We start from the raw sequence: 22,155 nt of genomic DNA, 5'->3' as shown, positions 1-22,155 counted from the left end.
AAATTTTAAGAACTTAGCGAAGATGACAGCAAAAGTTCAAAAGTTATGAGAAAATCATAAAATGAAAAAGTTGGCTGATGTGTATCAGGTGCAAAATGTTCGCCATTTCAGTAAGTAAAGGCGACGGGAAAGTATTATTTGACGTCAGTAATGTTTGAAGCTATAAAAGAAAACCTTCAATGGCCAAAGCTCACGTGCCACTTTGTGAAACAAATCATTAGCCCTTTGACACGCATGTGCACCAATGTGTACAGAGTCAACTCCCAGCTTTTTCTTAAAGTGTGATGCACCTAGACATGATTTCTTTGTTTCAGGTAAATTTCGCAACCTTCATGTCACAAATAAGGTGTTTTTTAGTACCATGTAGATAACGCAGTAGTTAATATTTCACGAAACAGCGAGCGCGGTACACGTCGTACACCATTGTTGGTACCAGTAGTAGCATCAATTTTTTAGCAATTTCAAATATAGTGCGCACCTTAGAAAGCAAAATTGTTTCCACGACCTTGCGGGTGTTTCTTTGATAAGTCGCAGCATTTTTGGATGCTGCAGTTTCCATCAGTTATGAGACATAGTACGAAGTTGGGCATATTCTTGCAAAAAAAATAATAATAGCTGGTATTTTTCACTGGTAAAATAATAAATTGTCTTCCTTAAAAGTTTAATATACTATTTACACGGAAAATATTTTTTTTTCAATCTAAACAAAAATAGTCGCCTGAAAATGTTAATATTGAATTACATACAGACTTTGAACGTGCACAAAAGATCAGTAGAATAGCTTGTAGACATTAATCTGGGAACAAGACTAGAAAACAAGCTGGCGTCACTCCAGTAGAGACGCAGCTCAATGATATTTTTGTAAATGAGCCAGGAAATAAATCGCGCGCCACTGCACCTACGCCATTTTTTGTAGCTCTTTAGCTTAATGGTTGCTTGCTCAGGATGAGCGTCTAGACATACTTACCTTCACCCAAGCCGTTCATGTGTGGCCTGTGGGTAGCATGTCTGACTCGCAAGGCCAAGGTTTGCGGGTTCATATCACGACTAGAATTCTTAAATTTTCTTTAGCGCAGTGCCGCTACTTTATAAAATTTGATTATTTGAGACGTGCGGGGACCTCTAATTCGCCATACGTATCATTTTTTTATTATTTTCACTCCACAGGTCCACGTGTGACGTGTGTTTCGCTGCACGACGCCGACGGGACGCTGCTTTTTCCGCTGAAAGGTACACTTAACGCTGTTGCGTTAATAAACTTCCTAGTGGACAGCAGTTGGCGTTTTCGGCTGTTTTCTTGACATCTCCATCGCCCCAACTAAAGTCCTACTATCTGACATCAAACTGAGGTTCACTACTGCTTGGGCTCTGGGCCGCAGAAAAAAATTACGGCATGCAGGTCGTTTGTAAAAGGGTCCGGCTATCAGGGTATTTCAATGCTCGCTAATAAAAGTTGCGCGACCCTCTCTTCAGTCCTGCACCAGAATTCGATCCTTCTCAGCCAAGTTACTAATGACTTCAAAATTTAAAGCTGACTCTTGCACTATACAACACATAGGTCCAGGAAGTCGCAAACTTTGAAACAGCGCGCGATATCGCCAGCAATGCATGCACGTGACTCCAGACGAAGGTATGAGTCAAGCACCGCACGCTCGATACAGAGGGGAGCAAGCCGCACCAGCACGTGCGTACGGCCTCGGCTGTGCTACTGCTGGCAGTCGTCGCCAAACGGCCGGCAGTCGTCTCGCCTGGTCTCTGACGCCACGTCGTACGTATAGCGTGCACACCGAAGGGCCTATTGCAGTCCGGCCATGGCCTTGGAAGCCTTCCACAAGAACTCGGCGTTTTCAGGGTCGATGGCCAAGCGGGGGGTCCGAGCTTGCCGGCAGTCCGCGAAGTACTTACCACTCACGGACCCCGCCTCGTAGGAAACGGCACAGTGCACGCTGGTCTGGGCGCCCTGCTCAGGAGACTGCGGGAAGACCGATAAAAGCAAGCGTTTGCAATGCACAGTTCCTGCACGGGCAAAGTTAATGTTCATCTTCAGAATAAAGTTAATCTTCACAATGAGTTTATGTCATGCCATGCTATGCCGTGCCGTGTGTTTCGTGGCATGCCATGTCATGCCATGTCATGTCATACCATACCATACCATACCATACCATACCATATTGTCACGAAGTGGTGACTGCAGTCCGGAGAGCAGAAAGGCTTCGAAAATGGTGTCTAAACAAAACTCTATTTGGGCTGACTTGCGCCCACAATCGACTGAATCACTCAGCGGCGGCGTAGCAACAAGCGTGCTCGACGGTCGTCGAACAAAATGCCCGCCGCTGTCGGCAGTGCTCAAATTAAAGCTGATAGCGAACTTCCTAGATACAGCGTGCAAAGTTACTAGAGCATTCTGGAACAATGTAGAATCAGCTCTGTCTGAATGCGATCCATCGAGATAAATCTGGTCGCGTCTTGCATCGCAAACAAAGCGATAAAGCGGCGTGGTGACAGCTTTGAAGAATGAACAAACAAACACTGAAATGATTCGCGGCAATGCCATACCATACCTATACATTGACGACCAATTTCGTCACCAACCAGAGCGAGTGCTCCAAGCTATATCGATGATCCCGACTGAAATACAGACGCTTTTTAGTGGGCTAGAAAATTTCAGGGTGCAGGCCTACTGTGCATTTCTGCGTTTAAAAAGTTTCAGTGCACTGACGCGTAATGATTCTACAGAAAGAAATGAAAAGTTGGCATGAGAGGCATTTGGACGTCCCCTACCTTTCCGAAACATTTCTGAATGAGATTGGCTATCCACGAAGGAAGGCCGTTGCTTCCACTGGCCAGGTTTGTCCGCACTACTCCCGGGTGGCAGCAGTTCACCGTGACTGCTGAAAGAGTAAGCGCATGCAGCATTACGTTCCCCGGATTTTTACGACTAGGGCTCTCGGTGTCCTCTCGACAACTGCTGCGTAGAAATGAGTTCATTTTCTTCGCTTCTTTGAGGAAAAGACCGGCATTCTTTTTATTCAACGGGCACGCCAGAGTGGAATAAGTTAGGGAGGAACTCTTGCGAAAGGTCAGCACAGCAGCCACTGACTGCGCAGTTCCTATCTCTTTATTCCTCGCCCATTAAATGGCCGCAGAAAGGCGCCTAGCGGTCGCTATGTAAAATACGCTCCGAAGAAGAGTTCCTCCTATAGAAGGATTACCGAGGATCGAGACAGCGGTATTTTATTCGCTAGGTCGGTTGATCGACAAATACTTCTGCGGCTACATTAGAAGTATGCCTCAAGACATGCAGCCGTGGCATCGCGAAAGCACGGCGCGTCCCGATCAAAGCTTCTTTCTCCGCTCGTTACGATGTCATTAGGTGACGTAGTCCTTTATTGAGGCCATATTTGAGGTTCTCTTGGGTTCACCGGCATTGGAAAGGGGATGCCCAACCCACCCCCTTTCCACTAATATTATGTTATGGCCCTACGATCAGCATGAAAAACTTCAGCATAAGTTTTCCATTGCGTCCTTGAATCCGCGGTTCTGCTCTTTAGCGCCTTTGCATGTGTCTTTGCGCGTACATAATGGTGCGTCTTGACTTGAAGGCTTCGGTGCCTTGATTTGAAAAACGCAGGTTCGATCCCGGCCGCAGCGGTCGAATTTCGATGCAGGCGAATTTCTAAAGGCCCGTGTACTGTGCAATGTCAGTGCACATTAAAGAACCCCGGGTGGTCGAAATTTCCGGAGCTCTTCACTACGGCGTCCCTCCTAGCCGCCTGAGTCGCTTTGGCACTTTAAACCCCCATAAATCATAAACCATTACCCATAAAGACTTTATTTGATGTTGTGCCGCACGACACAATGCCATTGCATTGTTTCCATAAATATAGCGTTACCGTGATTAGCAATTCTTCGTTTAAACGCACAATTCTGCGAAAAAAAATCACATCATGCCACCCGAATCCAGTGGTGTCTTGTCTCCTTAAGTAGCACATGAAACACAGCACCCTGATGGCTAGTCCATGACTTATGTGAACAACATGGTGTCTGCATTCTTTAGTGCTTCTTCCCGTTCAAACTGAGAAGACTAAATTATAGAATAACACTGCACAGTAAAACTTCACGAACCCGCGGCAGTAGAATTCAGCTTGACGGGATCTGCCTGCGGCGATGGTGCAGACTGTTTCGTCCAGCCTTAGCAGCGCTCGTCCCAGCGTCCACTTAATGAGTAACGGCTCGTATACGTACCTGGACAGGTACAGATGACGAAAGTCTTGAAGGAACGCCGTCTTTTTATTAATATTAAGATTTAAAATCTGAGCCTTTTCTTTGCATAAAATGGCGCAGGAAGAAATATATTTAGCCTTTTTTTTTTCTTAGTATTGGCTCGCATCTGTACCCTGTTAGCAATTTTTTTATCGAATAAAAGAACCACCGCCGGTGCCATCATACTCAGTAGCGCGCATTGCAAGATATTCATTCGTATATCCATAGGCTAAGCGGATGGTTGCACATCAACCCTGAAGCAAATAGCTCATCCCCAGTCACTTGTTTGGCTTATTCTATATTTTGTTTTAAGCATGAGCATGAAGATGTGATTGTAGAGATGAACGCATAGCTGGATGGAAGCACGAACAATGAAGATGTGAATCTTGTACACTGCTTTATTATGTCTGCATTTTCTGGAGTGTCAGCACTATAATGCAATATTTTCTCTCGCGGCGCTCGTCGTTCTCTCTGAGTGGTGGTCTTCTGTCAACATATCAACGTTCCCACCGGGACAGACGCGTTCCATCAGCACCGGGCCCACTCGTCACAATTGCCCAACCACCACATTTTATTTCCCTAGAGCACTGGTAACCAAGCGCCACTTGCCTGTTCCATTCAGCCTCCTGGACAGTGCGACGACGAAGAGCATGTTGTACAGTTTTGTTGTGTTGTAAACTCCCACCCGGTCGTAGTACCGCGAAAAGTCGATGTTGTTTTGGTCCATCCTGGCCCACCAGATCATACTGGAGCCCACAACGATGACGCGACTCGGTGCGCTCTTCTTGAGGAGGTCTTGGATTTGGTAAAGAGTAGAAAAAGAAAACAAAACGGCAAAATTTAAGCGTCCTTCTTTCTGGATGCGAAGGGCATCTGTTCACACAGCGAAACACTCAAGGGACTAGAGACGGACAACCTGACCTCTGCATTCCGTATTTGGTTTGAATGATCATTTCTGCTAATCAGAATGTAGTGTGCATTCAACCATCTGAGTTTTTATCGCCCTATTCAGAGTATATGCATGGTGTGACTGGCTGGTCGTAAAGGCCAACGATAAAATTGGAGGTGTATTGCGAATTCTGGCTGTACTGCACGCGAGCAGTTTCATGATCCTGTTGTCTTATTACTGGCCATATCACGGTCCCCACCAGCGGGAAGAGAGCTGCAGGGCTTTTTGTGGAACAGTCCCTGTGACGTCTTTTGGTTCCGGAGGATCTGGGGCGAATAGAATGCAACCAAGATCCGATCTGTCATCATTTTTGCTAACAGAGTCGTCGTGCGCTTCACATTTAAAGACGCCGACTAAACTTGATGCTACAGAATATGTACTTTACACGACTGAACTGACCGTGGAATGGAAGCCGATGATAGCTTATTCTTTTGTTTTTTTTTTCGGATAAAAGCCGGAAATTCCCGGGGGAAACAGCTTCCAGCACCAAATAGAATATTTTCTCATTCAGCCTAATGCTTCTCTTTAAAACGAATGAACGCATTAATGTTTGTTGTGCGCCCATTTGTGTTCAGTTTGAGCGTAACTATTTTTAATGGTAACTTAGGCAACAGAGAGTACATTACTGAAATCACTGATAGATGTAGCTACGAGCTAAAACAAGAGCAAGCGCGAACCTATGGTTCGCTTTCCTATCACACGAGCAATGCGAAACGTTTATAAGCCTCTCCGGACTGTTCATGGATGACTTACCAAGAAGCAAGTTGGATAGCAAGAAGTGGCCCAAATGGTTCGTCTGCAGAGTCGATTCGAAGCCGTCCTCCGTCTCTGTCTTCTTTGCAGTCGCTAATGACAATGAGAACAACAAACGAAGTGAGAGTATACGCAAGCCAACAGAATGCGAATCGCTAGGAAAGCAGCCGGTCAGTGCAAAGTGGCCGTGCGCGCTCTGCTGCGCACAAGCAATATAGCGGGAGCTTGCCGCGCAGCACAGAACAACTACAAAAAGAGTGCACTGCAGGTGAAGAGCAAGTTACTGGCAGCGTAAAGGGCTAAGTAACTTCATACCCTTGATCCCTGCCTTGGGCGGAAACACACACAAAAAAATCCAAGCAACAAAACAAGGTATAAACAAGGTAAAAAGAAAATGCATGCGCAAAGTAGTCCTTTACATCCCCTAAAAAAATACTCCAGCAGCAGCATTACGAACAAAACTGCCTTAAATCAATTAGGCAACGCGTCAAGAAACGCTATTCTTTTTTCGTATAATGCGATGCCACGCTTACGCATAGTTCTCCAGCTTTGGCGGTAATATATGGCTCTAACGGTTCCCTCCCAAAACTGCGTATACCGCGCCCCAGTGTGCCGTTGTACCGAAAGGCAGTATGTCCCGGCGCTCTGCAAGGCATAACGCCAGCCCGTCGTCGGAGCGAATCACGTGCACGCGCAAATCTTGCTATCCCGGCGTGCTGGCTATTTCTGCTGCAACTCCTACGCCTAACGTCTGTTCTCCTGTAGCATGCACCTTTCTTTCCCACGTGATGCTCCCTCTGTTACTCTCCTGAACTCCCTCTTTGAGTGCGTAGAAGCAGAGTGTTGTAGGGAAATTATTCCATGTCAAGGAGACATGTCATAAGGATAACAAAGATGGGCTCACCGATTTTTCCCGCGTTGTTGATGAGCACGTCGAGGCGTTCTTCGCGCTCCAGTACCTGTTGCGCGAATTGCCTGACCGACTCGAAGGAGCACAGGTCGAGCTGCATGCACACGGGCTGCACGCCGGTGTTCCTGGCGATGTCGCTTGCCGCCAGCCGTGCCTTGTCCGCGTCCCGGCAGGCCAGGATGACGCGCGCACCGCGCTTGCACAGCTCCCGGGCAGTCTCCTTGCCGACACCTGTGTTCGAAGGCAAGTGTTACCATCCTCAGGCTAGCTTTATTGCATTCACCCTTATATCCTAGCAAGAAGGAAGAGTGAAAGGAAAGATGTTCGCTTAATGGCTCCCCTGATAACAAGGACCCCCGTGTCCATCCAATGACGCTGCGCACTCCGACGAAAAGCTCGCTTTCCCGCCCGTTGCACGATTCTGCGGTCGGCCGCAGAGCGGAACAAACCTAGAGCAATAGATGGATGTAGGCTCCTGCATCGCGGCAGGTACCCACCTCGGAAGTTGGGCAAATTAGGAGCAATTGCAGCTGTGCAACTCGAATCGTTTGGAGTGCGCCACCTGCATCGCGGTAGGCACCCACATACACCTCGGAAGTTGGGCAAATTAGGAGCAATTGCAGCTGTGCAACTCGAATCGTTTGGAGTGCGCCACCTGCATCGCGGTAGGCACCCACATACACCTCGGAAGTTGGGCAAATTAGGAGCAATTGCAGCTGTGCAACTCGAATCGTTTGGAGTGCGCCACCTGCTCGGCACAGGTGACGGCGACCGCGCACGGCGGCGACCCTTCTCAAATTTTCTGTGCACGGGTGCCGCGTCCAATGGGAGACAGCAATAGCTAGTGCGCCTCGGACTCTGCCCATCTACATATATAGTCCAGAACACTTATAACGGCCACAGATTTAACGAACGCTCGCTTATTACGAACGAGCGAGGTGATACCATCAAAATATATATAGAACAATGACGATGCATTTCAGATATAACGAACAAGCGTAGTCGCACCACTCTGTTATAGCGAACGAGGGGGCGCCGTAAACTCGCGCCTGCTGTCGAAAAGGTACGGAGAGAACTTGAGGCTACTTACGTGCTGTGAATGCGAAAGCATGCACGCGGGGCGCTCGGCTGCGGCGATGGCGAATTCAATAACGCAGTGGCCAGCAAAGCTGATATGATCATGTCGTGCTGTATGGACGAATCATGCCCATTATTACTGAAAAGGGACTACTTAACCCCTGTCAGATTGGTTTCAAGCCTGGGTGCTCTATATGGTGTGCGCACACTGACCTCGAAAGCCGTGTCCGACTAGCGCGCCGGCGTCGACAGTATGCTGCGCTGGTAACTCTAGACATCTCGAAAGCATATGACAGTGTCGAACATGGGCCTCTGATGTACAGACTACGGGCTCTGGGCTTGCCAAGTTATTTTGTGGAATGGGTGTCAGCTTTCCTGGCTGACAGAGAATTTTATTGTTGTCAACGCGGAGTTTGTACAAGGAAATTTCATCAATCTAGAGGTGTGCCTCAAGGTGCAGTTCTCTCCCCTGTTCTATTCAACCTCTTACTCAGTTCGATTCCGACTTCCCCTGACGTGACTACGTACGTGTACGCAGACGATATAGCTTTCTTTGCTGCTACGAGTGATTTACATTCTGTGTATATGGTTTTACAGTCATATTTAAATTCCCTTGACCGATGGTTATCTGAATTACACTTAAGTCTTAATGTAAACAAGTGCGCTTTGTTACCTTTTCCGGTTACTCAACAGGTACACATTTCATTGTCTTATCGTCATCATGTCATTCCTCAGGTATGTTCCCTAAAGTATCTCGGGGTAACTTATGACTCCTCTCTCTCTTGGCGGTCACATATAGATCAGGTTGCTGCGAAAGGGATTCGGGCGGTAGGCCTTCTGCGAAGGATGAGTAGCCCTCGCTGCGGTATGCGCAGACATGCTCTGCTGCTGATTTACAAAATGTATATCCGGCCAATCTTGGAATTCGGTTGCGTTTTGTTTTCTGGAGCAGCTGCATACAAACTGCGCCCACTTCTGCTCTTAGAGCGAGAAGCTCTGCGCCTGTGTTTGGGTCTCCCTAAATACGTGGCAAACAATGTTTTGTATCTGGAAGCGCGGGTGCCGTCTCTTACTGCAAGGTTTCGCCTTTTGACAGTACAAACGTTTTTAAAGTTTTGCGACTCGGAGCAGCATGCATCCGAGTTGATCTTCCTAGGGCAGCGAGCGGAGTTCTTGGGTGTCGGATGGTCTCGCCTTCAAACTCCCCAAATCTGTTTCGTTGAATCTTTGCTGGGCCCACTCAACTTGCGAATACCTGAAATTGTTCCGGTGCGGTCCATCCCTGCAAATGTGTCTATCATCTACGATGACATTTATCCATGTAATGCAAAATTACTGCCTTTCTCATGGTTAAATGGTATGTTGCAGGATTATTTGTCGACCTTCAGCTCACACGTTGCAATTGCGACTGATAGCTCGGTGTGTGCAGAAAAGGCAGGTGTAGGTATTTACTCCCAGTCCCTTGACTGGTCTTTTTCTCTCGATCCGTCTCCAAGATTTCACTCCTATCTATCTGGCTGAGTTTCTAGCAGTGGTTCTCGCTCTGCGCAAGGTACCAATTTCTTTATCAGCAGTTTATAATAATTACGGACTCGTTATCTTTATGCACTTCCCTCTCGGCGTTCACTGAATCGCAGCTCTTTCGGATACTAAAATTCCTGATCCCTCCACACATCACATCAATTCGACTTCTTTGGGTTCCTGGGCACAGGGGCCTTCTATTAAATGAATCAGCTGATGCTTTAGCGAAGGCAGCCCTGAGTGGACCGATTGTTGACCCGCTTCCAACAACTGCTTACATCACGGCGGCACGCTTTCGACGGTACACTGTAATGAACGAATTGGGCGCATCAGCGCTTACTTCCTTGGACGACTTCCAGCACCTACTGTTCCCATGGAGAAGCTCAGTCTGGCGATCGCGCAATCTTGAAGTTTCCTTCACGAGGTTTCGTTGCCGGGTGCCGCAACTAAATTTTTACCTATACAGGCCTGGTCTGGCGATCTCCCCATTGTGTCCGTATTGTGCGGAGCCGGAAACAATAGAGCACTTTCTTCTTTTTTGCCGTCGCTACTCATCGATTAGGAGGCGACTATTAGAAGTTCCAATACAGAATCTCAGTTTGCGCCTGTCTTCTGCTGTTGTTCTGTCTCTTGGCGCTTCTATGCTTGGCCATACCAATGGGAATGTTGGCTCTGCCGTTCAAAATTATCTCCTAGAATTAAAACGTCTACCATCATGAACTTTCGTCCTGCCCATCCCATTATCAGCTTCTGTATTTCGGTTTTTACAACCACTTGTAGTAATCCCTACCCCTTCTTTGCCTAAATTTTAGTTTGTATGACCCCCCTAACCTCCTGCAACCACCTCGGCTACGGAAACTGTGCGATCCAAATTTTGGTAGGTCATCCCATGCTTGCCACATGCAACTGGTCATTTAAATAGTCACCACCTGGTTATGGCCAATCCCCCTTGTGGGTATGTGCTATTGTGTGAGGTCAACAACAACAACAACAACAACAACAACAACAACAACAACAACAACAACAACAACAACAACAACAACAACAACAGCCAGAGATTGGCTGCGGGGTAGCGGCTAAGTACCTGGCGGTGTTGCGCTAGCTTGCTAAATTTCTCCTTCTTTTTGTCTGTGCCTGCTTGCTCCTGTTCTGGAGTGATTGGGCGCGGGACGAGAGCTTGATGTCTACTTCTTCTCCCGGCCGGGGTTTTTCCGCTTGGTCGGCATCTCTTCCTCAAGACCAGCTTCCAATTGATCTCTTTTTCCGCAGTGGAGTTTCGAGCATTCCGGTCGCTTTAGTGCCTTCCGATGGAGGCGCGATCCGACTGAACAACCCGGAGGCAGTACAGGCCGCTCTTCAGTCAACATCGAAGAACTTCATGCGCATTACCGATGTCCGGCAGTTCGGCAGGGGTGGTATTTTGTGCAGGTCACCGGATAAAGACTGTATTGAAGACCTGCTAAAGTGTACGACCTTCGCCAACCACCCGGTGAGCGCATTCATTCCGCCTCATCTAGCATGTTCCAAAGGCTTGGTCCGAGGGGTCGACTCTCGATTGAGCCCTGTGGAAACGCTTGAGAGCCTCTCGCCTGCGGGAGTGATTGCTGTCCATCGATGCAGCAGGATGGTTGACGGAGTAAAAATTCCTACGGAGTCCGTCATTGCCACATTTGCAGGAATATTTTGCCCGTCAGAGATTAAGGTGTGGCCATTGGTTTTTCGAGTTGATGCCTTTAACTCTCGACACCTTCAGTGTCAAAACTGCTGGCGATTTGGCCACAGCGGCAAAGCCTGCAAATCGGCCTTACGCTGCTGTGCCTGTGGGGAACGTCATTGCAGAGATGAATGTCCTGAACAGCAAGATAAATGTTGTTTGTGTAGTGGTGCTCACCCTGCTGATTCGCCTGACTGTCCTGCACGAGCACAAGAAGTTCAGGTGCTTGAGCTCATAGACAAGCGAAGAAGCACGCGGAGAGAGGCTTTTGCAGCAGTCAAGGAGAGAGCCTCAGGCTACTCTAGTGTGGCCGCCAAATGCCCACCCATAACGGATTCTAGTTGGTCCCAGGCTATTACAGTGGCAGTTGAGAAGGCTGTGGCAAATGCAATGGATCTCATTATGGAAACCGTATCCACGTGCATTTCTAAGCTCAATTCCATGCATTCAAAACGTGAAAACTTATGTGTACGCCGGCGATATTGCATTTTTTTGCATCAGCAGGTGACATTCACACTCTTTATCGAACCCTGCAAAATTACCTCAATGTTCTTGACAACTGGTTAGGAAGAATTCACCTGTCCCTCAATTTGAAGAAATGCTCATTGTTAGTATTTCCGGTTTCTGTTCCTGTAAATATCTGCCTGGTCTATAGAAATAACATAATACCTCAAGTTCAGACGGTGAATATCTCGGAGTAATATATGACTCTACTCTATCCTGGCGGCCACACATTGAGCAAGTTTCTGCAAAAGGAGTTCGGGCCATTGGCATCCTACGCAGGCTTTGTAGTGCTAGGTCAGGCATGAGAAGGCATACACTTCTGATGATTTATAAAATGTACGTCCGCCCAATTTTGGAGTTCGGGTGTGTTTTATTCTCAGGAGCTCCTGCCTACAAACTTCGCCCTCTTGTGCTATTGGAGCGTGAGGCGTTGCGCCTTTGTCTGGGGCTTCCAAAATATGTCGCCAATGCTGTTCTGCACCTTGAGACGCGAATCCCATCGTTATCAGCTATGTTTCGCCTTTTAACAGTTCAAACATTTTTAAAATTGTGCCTCACCACTTCACGCTTCCAGTATAACATTTCTTAGTCAACCTTCCGCCTTTTTTAGTGTCGCCTTGTCTCTTTTCATACTCCGCAGATATGTTACGTGCAGTCCCTCCTTGATCCCATAAATATTCATTTCACAGATGTCCGCCAAATGTATAACAACTCATCATCTGTCCAGATTGAATTCGATGACATTTTCCCATCGAATGCAAAGCTACAGCCCTTCCCGCTTCTTCAGGGTCTGTTGCAGGACCACCTAAGGTCCTTTCCCTCTCATGTTCTTATTGCTACCGATGCCTCGCAGGATCGCGAAAAGGCAGGTGTGGGAATTTTTTCGCCTTCACTGGATTGGTCTCTTTCTCTCCGTCTTCCTGACCTCGCTACAATTTTTCTGGCTGAATTATTAGCAGTAATCTTAGCCTTACGAAAATTAGAAACTACCGTTTCCCATGTCGTGGTTATGACAGACTCTCTGTCCATTTGCTCTTCATTATCCTCACCCACTGAGTCTCGGGCATTACGCCTCTTTAAGTTCCTGATTCCGCTCCATCTAAATTCGGTAAGGTTGCTTTGGGTACCAGGTCATATCGGCTTTCACTTAAAGGAGGTTGCAGATTCCTTAGCAAGAGCCCCTCTCGGCGGCCCAATTGTTGTTGTCCTGCCAACGTGTGCATATACAGCTGCGGTGAGGTTTCTCAGCTACACAATATTTCAGGAATTTGTTGCCTCAGCTCTTACATCATCTCCCGAATATCACCATCTTCTGCATCCTTGGAGTAGCAAAGACTGGCGCTCGCGCAGACTAGAGGTCTCTTTCACGCGTTTGCGTTGCCGGGTTACCTTTCTAAATTTCTACCTTCACAGATCTGGCCTGGCGGCTTCCCCATTGTGCCCTTTTTATGCCGAACCTGAGACAATAGATCACTTCCTCACTCATTTGAGGAAGCGTCTTTTGCAAATTCCATTTCATCAACTGAGCTTGCTTGTGTCCTCCGCGGTTGTTCTTTCCATTGGCGCTTCTTTGCTTGGACAAAGCGACAGGAATGTGTGCTCTGCTGAGCAAAATTTTCTTGAAGAAACGCAGCGACTCCCATTCTAATTCCTTTTTCCCGCTCTCAGTCAGTACGACATTGAAACACTACAGGTATTGCATACTATTATGCACATTAAGCCATTGTCCCGTCCTCGATCTCCAATTTAACAGGACCCCTGTCCTTCCTTCTTCCAATCAGACTACATACTGTTACCACTCCTTTTCCCGTCAAAACTTTCCTGTATCCAGCAATTAACCGCCTGTGTCTTGGTCACTCCCCCGTAGTGGGTATGTGCCAGCAACGTCTGAGGCCTTCCTTCCTTCCTTCCTTCCAGTTTAGCGTGCGGGGTGATGTGCTGCGGTGGTGGCGCAGTTGCGCAGTACTGTAATCAAACGAGCAGCGAAGCTGTGCAACGCCATCTGACGTCGCACATACAAAAAAAACAAGCAGCTGTGGGCATGGTTTTCGAAATTTTGCCGGCCGAGATTTGGAGGCCCGCGGTGGCCGTCTTTAAGGCTGGTGCTCTTCCTCATCTCCGCCAGGTGCGGTGACAGCAAAAGTCGGCCGCAGGGGCCTATGGGAGTGTCCTCTCTTATCGTGTTTACAGTGCTCTATGCTCACCATCAACCTGCCCTCTTCGCACTGATAGATGGTGTGCATATGATTTACTGTCGAGTACTCTTTCCGAAAACTACCCTCATTCCATGGCCAACTGAAGTCTAAGGTTGCTTTAGCTACAGATTTGCAACAACCTGGGCAAATTCTTGCGAGAAACGGAAGGTAAGCTCATCGGCCTATAATTTTTCAAGTCCTCCGCATCCTCTTTCTAGTGGATTAGGATAACTCAGGACGCTGATTTAAGCGACGGGATGCTGACTCAGTGTTGCTTTCGAAGTGCATCAGCCATCTCTGCAGCGGTTTGAGAGTGTCGTGGCTCATTTAAGAGTGTTTTCGGGGTCTGTAGGGCGGCGATTGCGCTGCGTTTTTTAGCAAGGCTCCTGGCTTAAAAATGCGATAAGCTGACGCAATTTTCGCGACAATAACTCGAGGCACAACAGCGGCCATGAATGCAACCGAAAGAAAGCGTTAATTGTGGTCGGAGTGGGACAGAAGACGAACGCGCTCGTTACGTTGGCCGAAAACGCGCTGCGCCACAAGATCCTGCAAACTCCAAGATTAAAATTTACAGTCCTTGTCAAAAGTCTGAAGCCCAGGGGGTTTGCTTCTAAGCCTTCTAGTGAAACTCCTGAAGCATTCGTGGAAGTCCTGCCCAATGGAGGAGGCGGGACCAGAACTTTTCTTAGGTTCAGGAAAGTTCGAACGCTTGAAATGCATTACGAACCATACGTTGTGGCTCTGAAGCAAACCCTTTGGGCCCCAAACTTTTGACAAAGGGTACACGCGCCGCCGATATCGAGACAAAACTACGTAGGTGCGAACATTCAGAACTGTACGCCGCCGAAGCTTTCGCTGAAATTCGCGTTACAGGTGGTAACCGTCCTGTGAGTGAGTGAGTGAGTGAGTGAGTGAATTAATTAATTAATTAATTAATGTTGAGAAACCTTCTCTGGCGATTTAGTGGAGCCCCTATTCCAGGGCCCCTACGCAGGTTTCAGCAGCTCTCAGCCAGTCCACCAGGCGTCGTTGGTCTTCCCTGTTTTAACTGGACAAATTTAAGCCTTCCCCCAGTGCTGCTGTGATGGGTTTTGTGTATTGAGGAAGGCCATGCTGCGTTGGTAGCCCCACGAGGTGTGGTATAGTGTGCATCGGCCTTCCTTTTTGTGATGCCAAGCGCCACCATGCGCCATGCACACATTAAATATTTGTTTTGTGTTGTTTTCGACGCCACAAGCACGCGCTCCTGCCACAGCGAGACGTGATCTCCGGACCCGTCGACGACAACAGCTGCCGCTGTGACACACGCTGAAAGTTCTGCGACAAATGAGGCTCTGCGATTTATTAACGACGCAGAGTACGTTTTTACTTCGCTGCTGATGGTCTATGGGGGTTTACCGTCCCAAAGCAACTCCGGCTACTTCACTGTTGCGCAGGCAAGAATGTAAGAGTGGGACCTATTTGTGCGTCCTAACAAAAGGAAACGCTATTATAATCGCAGCGTCCTTGAATGAGGGTTTCAATATGAATCGACTTCTTAAATTTAGAGCACAAAGGGAAGTAACATTCGGAGAGCAACCCGTACCGTCCGCTTGACACTCATGAAGTGATGAAGCTATTCCGGTATATATAATATCGGGTGTTCTTGCGAACGCCGGATAACATAGCAGCGATCGGCTCACTTAAGGTGACAAAACATTCCTTGACAAATGACTGGTGACCGTAAGAGACCCCACATCGCTTGCTGCCCTAAGCAAAAGCTTCCTGTCGATATTTTCCGCCTATGACTTTTTCGTGTTGCTCCGATGAAGCCTCTGCAAGGGAGCCAGTAAATATTCGTACGAGTACTGGAACGTCTCTTTGAGAAGCGGTAAGCGAATAACGGCATTAGATAATAAATAGACAGTGTCACCTCGTATTGACGTCTGTGGATAAAAGACGGTTAAGATTTCTATTCTTGTCGTTCAAAAGAGCTTGCAATGAAGGACTGACAATTGATCGAACGATATTATATGCCAATAACGAAAAGTAGTGAAGTGGAATTGAAGCCCACCGTGATGTTACACTGGCATAGAGTGAAAACAATGAGGACCACACGTCCCTTTGCGTGCAGTGAGACAGATATGAGGGCAGGGATTTGTGCGAGTGATGCCGCGTTGCTTGGTGGCTTTCAAGTTGGCTCTTTTCTCCCACCTGAATTGGCTCCGGTGATGATGACCGTCTTTCCGTCCATTCTCCGCGTACACCTGCATCTTCCGGCGGTCAGCAGGCAGTATGCCTTGAGGGCCGCGCAGGCGCTGACCACTGCGGCCGGGGCAAGTGGGAAGAGAACGGGGACCGCAGACGCCAGTCCTCCTTCTGCGTCTGCGTCGGACTCCATATGGGCTGACAAGTTCGCCGCCTATCTCACACACGACAACCGACGCGATGCACGCAGTGCAGGCAGTAAGGGCTCTTCGTCACCAACTGCACCGAGACTAGAGTAGCGTGCGTCGCGACCAGAGCGAAACCTTCGCCGGGGGCGTGTTTCGGGTCAACGCCGGAAAGCGCACAACAAGGCGCCCGATACTCGGCTGTGACCCTCTCTCGTTGGCCGGCCGCCAGGGAGCCGAAGCCGATGTCTCGCCCGGGGTAAGCTTTGCATCAGAGCCGTTCCGCTCTCCTCGGGAGTATTCGCAAGTGTTCCTAAAGAGTAACGATCGTCCTTGCCTTTTATTTCTGTCGCCTATCTCGGTGCGACTTATCTGCGGGGCTCTTCCTGACAGTGCTGTGGCGCCCCGGAGCACTATCGGGAGGAAAGCAGGCGCGCAGAAGGGGTCGCGCCTATGTAACTGGGTTAGTGTCGATTGTGCACGAGGCAGCTAAGGACCGATGACGTCACTGATGAGGTTGCGCTGCTGCCTTTAAACAATGGGCGGCGAAAAGAGCGCGCTTACTGACCCCGACAAAGATCGAACGTGATGGGAGCTTTGTGTATGGTAAATAGCAACAGGCCGTCCTTGGTTTGAATGGTCCACACGACCGATTGTTTTCCGCGCGCATCGTTAGACTGTGACCAGCAATGTAGCACTCTCTTTACGTCATCGCCATGGCGAAGAGTCGGAATTAGTGGAATAGCAGTTTCTCGGATCCGAATCGAATTCCAATAGGCTAGCTTCGCTGCAGAACTGAATATAAATAGTGCAGTTATAAACTGAATCGAGTTGAGCCGAATAGTGAAAGACCTGAGCCGAACACGAATCGATTATCTGAGTGATAGTGATTATTCTCTGCTTCTTCGAATATTCGCAAAATCGAATATTCGTGCGAAACAGCGAGGCGCTAATGGTAGCGCTACAAGTCATATAGTAGCTATCGAAAGGCGAAAGATCTCCACTAAGGGACAAGCTACACGAAGTAAGCATATCAACTCTATGACCGTCATATGTGATATGCATGCAAAAATTGCCCTTTGCTATTGACGGCGACAGCAAACAAGCTAACGCCAAATCTCAGTTGATGAGAAGGTCGAGAGCTGGAGCCAAGGCCTCCGATATCGGGGGAAAAGAAAGGCAGGCCTTGCAAAACCTCCTTGAACACTGCCGCGTCACCCAACATTGTAGGACATATGATTAAGCATTATGAACGCCGCCACTCGTTCCCGCACAGGCAGATCGCGACAGCACGCTGTGCGGAGTCGGAGTGGGCCCTGTTTTCGAAACAGTCTTCCAAAAAAGTTACTCCGTGCCCTCTTCGAGCCTAGCACCAGTTATTCGAAAACTAATTGAACCTGAGAACGAATTCGATTCGTTTTAAAAATAGTTTCAAACATGCACTAATTGGTTCGTTCAGCGAATCGAAGGTTGAAGGTTTATTGCATAAACGTTAGCAAAGGAACATGTCAGTAAAAACAAAAGGAGGTCCCAAAGCCAGAACCTGAGGGGGGACCTCCTGCATACAGTAACACGATGTAATAAAAATATAAATCACACAGCACCGATGGAAGCAAGGAAAAACTAAACGCTATCACTATCTCGCACAAGCGTTACAGTTCTAAATGAAGCGCTACAGGAAACAAGTAGTCGACGCTGCGAGGGAATTGTTTAATCGCATCATATGCTAATAAATTATTTACTTATCTGATCAATGCTCGTTCAGCTAGTGTGAAATTTTAACCCATTCGCTACTGGCGGCAGGTTACATATTAGTGTTCGGCGCCTGAAATAACAAACAGAGGGACGTGCCACCTATCAGAGTTTTTGGATACAAATGGAACGGTTTTAATTATTTCTATTTGTTTGATTTATTTACACATGCTGTTGATTCCATTTGTGATTTTTTTTTTGCATGAGGGCACAACTGAGTCAGCAAGATAACTATTGAAAAGCAATACATTAAGTTGCTCAGCATGTTAAAGAAACAGCACCAAGTGGTAATGGTAACGCAGAGGTACCGGAAGTAACCACTCAAATATAACAAAGCTGTGGATAGTTAAAAAGACATTAGACGTTAAATAAGGCTCAAAATGGGTTACATCGTAAATAATAAGAAAATAAGGAAAGCGATATTTCTTAAAAACCACTATACATAATGGCTAGATACCATAAGGTACACTGCAAAGAACACGAGCACAATATTGGTAGCCTGTGCAGCATCGCATAGTTGAAATACAAAAGTTGAAATGTAACTAACAAAACACAAGTAAGGGTACAAAATTAGCAGCGCAGAAACACACGATAAAGTAATTGTTAATTAAGTATTATGCTTTCATCTGCAGTAATAAACTATGCCATTGATGAACCTTTAGTAACGAGAAGCCTCCGATTGTTATCATCTCTATTTGTTAATAGAAAAATGAGTATTCGAAGCAGTCAGTGCGAAAATGATACTAAGTGTATGTGCATGTTTACGACGCGTTTGTTTTGTTTCAGAAAAATGAATATATTTAGCAGTGTCTAGTTTTAAGTGGTGATAAATTTGGTTGATACATGAGTTTGAACTGCGTGAGCTTAGCGCAAGTTTGCAGTGTTCTTGTTCCTTCTCTCTCCATTATTTCAACTGGCGAATTAGTTATTTCGTATTTGCCAAAAACGAACCTGACTGCGTTTCTCTGTACCCTTCCAGTTTGGTTGTACCCTGATTACCATAAGGAAATCAAACGTCGTTAGCATACTCAAGAACAGATTTAACCAATGCGTTGTAGGATAGCAGTTTAGTTTGAAAGGTGCCGATCACAAGCGTTGTATACTAAAAGCAGCCGTTTTAAAGCAATTGAAGTAATACCATCCACGTAAGCACTCTATTTGAGATTATGAGTTATTAGTACGCCGAGGTACTTATACTCAGATAATATAGTGTGTGGTATGTAATTAATAGTTTAAAAAGTCCGATTTATGATATGTTCTTGTTGAGAGGTTTGAGTTGAATGTCACTCCATGGCTACTCAGCACGCCATTTTGTTATAGTTTTGAGGTGGATGTTGAAGGCTTCGTGGTCATAAAATGTGTTGATTCCCCGAAAAATGATGCAATAGTCTACGAAGAGTCATATTTCAAAGTTAAGATCACACGCTAAATCACTGATTAAAATCAGAAAGAGGACAGGGCCAAGACGCAACCCTTAGGAACACCAGATACCACATGACCGATATGGGAGGCTTGATAGCTCATTTTTACAAAATGTGTTCGGTGTTATAAGTATTTCCTAACGCAAGCACCTGTATATGCATGAACTAGGGCGGTTTCTTAATTATTAATTAATTTATTGCATGTAACCCGATGAAACGCCTTTGCCAAATCGAGTATTACTAGGTTCATTTGCCTCCGGCTGCCTACCGTTGAAAGTCATTGGCGGAAGCCATGTTGAAATTTTGATTATTATACGTTCACTTTTAACAAAAATTGTTATGCGTTTAAGGATCGTATGCTCAAGTATTTTAGGCTCTGGCCAGGTAACGCAGATGGGTCAATAGTTCATAACATCATTCTCGCTTCCCGGCTTGTGCTTCGCGATTTTTGCTTTTTTCCATTCCTTTGGGACGGTGCATGCTGCTAAGAATGTAAAAGATATTGTGCATGAGTACTTATCCACCCATTCGGCATATCGTTTGAGAAATGAATTCGATATTTTGCCCTGGCCACATTTTTGTGTCAATATTAAATAAATGATTAAGTACCCCATCACTCTCACTTACAGTTAGTGGCGCAATGTGTTTCATTCTGGAATAGGTCAAGTGAGGAACTGTACCGTGATCCTTAGTAAAAACTTATGCAAGATACTTATTCAGTGAATTGGTGAACCCAAGGCTCTCTTCTCTCAAGGCTGATTTGTCAGTCCTTCTTTAGAGTTCAGATAGCTCCAAAATTTTTGTTGTGAATGTCCTTGAAAAATTACTGAGGGTATTAGTGAATTAATGTGGTTTAGCAGCCTTTTACCGACGTTTCATGCTTTATTTGGCAAGAGGAAAGTTGTCTTGCTTTCGTGCAGAATTTTAACTTGAGATTTTTTTTTTGTCGATTACGTTTTTCGTCTGGCATACACGACGTCACGGGTAATCTAGAGCTTACCTCTGTTTTTCTTTTTACATTGTACGAATTTACGAATACAAAAAGATTAAATCATTTCAAAATTTTTCCATAATATTTCAATGCCACTCGATGTACAACATGTACGTTCTTTAAATGAGTTAACTCTAAGAATAGATTGCCTAGAGCAGTAGTTAGTGGTCGCTGGGGAAAAAATGTGTCTCTAATTTGGACGCTATATAAGATCAGTTAGCAGTCGTAGTTTCGGTCACCTATTTGCATTTTCGAACGAGAAATGGTCGCTAAGAAATATCAGGTCGTTTGTTAGTCGAGAGTTCTTGTGCACGTCTTTGGTCATTTATAGCCTAAGTGAGATGAAACTGGACCATATCTAAGAAACAGAACGACGTTGTCAGTTGAAATCTGAAAGGTTATTATCCTCCATTATGATTAACATAGTTCCTAAAAGAAAGGGCTGCCTACAACGTTGTACTGTGCTAGCATACGCTCATGACCAGTCGAGGGACTTCAATAAACACAGCCTACAGCGACTGCGTGTAAACCAAACATCAGTTTGGAAATAACTGCTTTTACGGTTTCGATATCTGGGAGCACTATGAATTGTATCTTTTGTTCTGGAAAATACGGACGCTCCGCCGCCACTATTTGGTCTATTCCTACGAGTTACTGCGTTAAGAAAGGAGTGCAACCTTGGCGTCTACGATGTCGAGCGTGAACCATGTTCCCTTCACTTCTGGCTTCATGTCGGCTTCCAAATCCGGCTTCATGTCGAATATTAGGCTTTATAGGGAATCAAAGGAATCAAGTTTGTTTAATATGCTGCAAGCATTTATGTTATCAAATGGTATTTAGGTTTCTGCTGGTGACGGCATGGGCGGAATGTAATGCTTCACTTTGTTTGGATGTTTTTTTTAGAAGTTAGCAGAACTGGGTTTTGTTTTCATCTGGCTCATATTGTTCTCTTCTTCATCTCAGCAGAAAAATTCACCGTTTACAAGCAGTTTTTCTTGGAAAAGAGAAACCTTGTCTCCGTTATCTTTACACTTTTTCGCAGCGTCCCAGAAGTTCTTCCTAATGCCGCGTACGCCAATCGGGTAACCCTCAGTGTTTGCATATAGTCCCACCTGTTTAGCTTATTACTTTCTTGGTGGTTTTGTAGCAGAAGTTAAGCAGTTTTAGGATTACTGATCTCGCTTCTTTTGCAGTGGTAGACTCACCCAGTCTATAGATTCTATCGATGGCTAAGGGCTCAAGTTTTCGGATACCCTTAATAATTTCCTTGTTTGCTGCTTGTTCCAACGATCAATTCACCTGATTTGTATCCTCGGGAAAACCATATATAATTAAGTTAGAGTTTCGTGAGTGAGTTTCTAAGTTATCTCTTCTCATCTCAAGGGTTGCTACTGGTATCTTTAGGATATCACTTTCCAGCAAACATGTTGATATTTTACCGTAAAGTATGGATTGGTTTTTTAATATTGTGTCGATACAGATTAGCCTTCCTTTATTTCTTTGAAGTCATCTGGTATAATCTGCAGCTGCTTCATACCTGCGCCGTATTCGGTCCGGACTCGGTCTCAATGTCACCGCAGTAGCTTCCAAGCATACAGTAGGTCAAACAGCACTAGGCAGATCAGCATTGGCTGTGTCAGCACAAGTTAAGGGCTGCTTGTCCGATAGCGTTTGTGTACCGTTTGCTCACGTGAACGAAAATCACTGTAACCACAGCGCCGCTTCAATTG

General features: G+C 46.4%; 1 protein-coding gene across 2 annotated transcripts in view; it reads right to left on the bottom strand.

Moving 5' to 3' along the window:
- The window catches only part of LOC144126202 (retinol dehydrogenase 13-like), a 25,969-nt gene extending 3,814 nt beyond the window's left edge, over positions 1-22,155 (bottom strand). The window contains exons 1-6 of one of the 2 annotated variants that reach the window (XM_077660206.1): positions 16,083-22,155; positions 6,870-7,106; positions 5,966-6,058; positions 4,873-5,058; positions 2,782-2,891; positions 479-1,972 (exon numbers count right to left, since the gene is read on the bottom strand). In XM_077660206.1, the coding sequence (XP_077516332.1) occupies positions 1,796-1,972; positions 2,782-2,891; positions 4,873-5,058; positions 5,966-6,058; positions 6,870-7,106; positions 16,083-16,269 (990 nt within the window). In that variant the 5' untranslated portion in view covers positions 16,270-22,155 and the 3' untranslated portion in view covers positions 479-1,795. The remainder of the gene's footprint in view (positions 1-478; positions 1,973-2,781; positions 2,892-4,872; positions 5,059-5,965; positions 6,059-6,869; positions 7,107-16,082) is intronic. The other variant, XM_077660208.1, reaches the window with a different exon arrangement.

The sequence above is a fragment of the Amblyomma americanum genome, chromosome 3, assembly GCF_052857255.1.
Source record: "Amblyomma americanum isolate KBUSLIRL-KWMA chromosome 3, ASM5285725v1, whole genome shotgun sequence".
NCBI classification, from domain to species: Eukaryota; Metazoa; Arthropoda; class Arachnida; order Ixodida; family Ixodidae; genus Amblyomma; species Amblyomma americanum.
The sequence above is the reverse complement of the archived record's forward strand: the minus strand, read 5'-3'. Positions and strand labels throughout refer to the sequence as shown.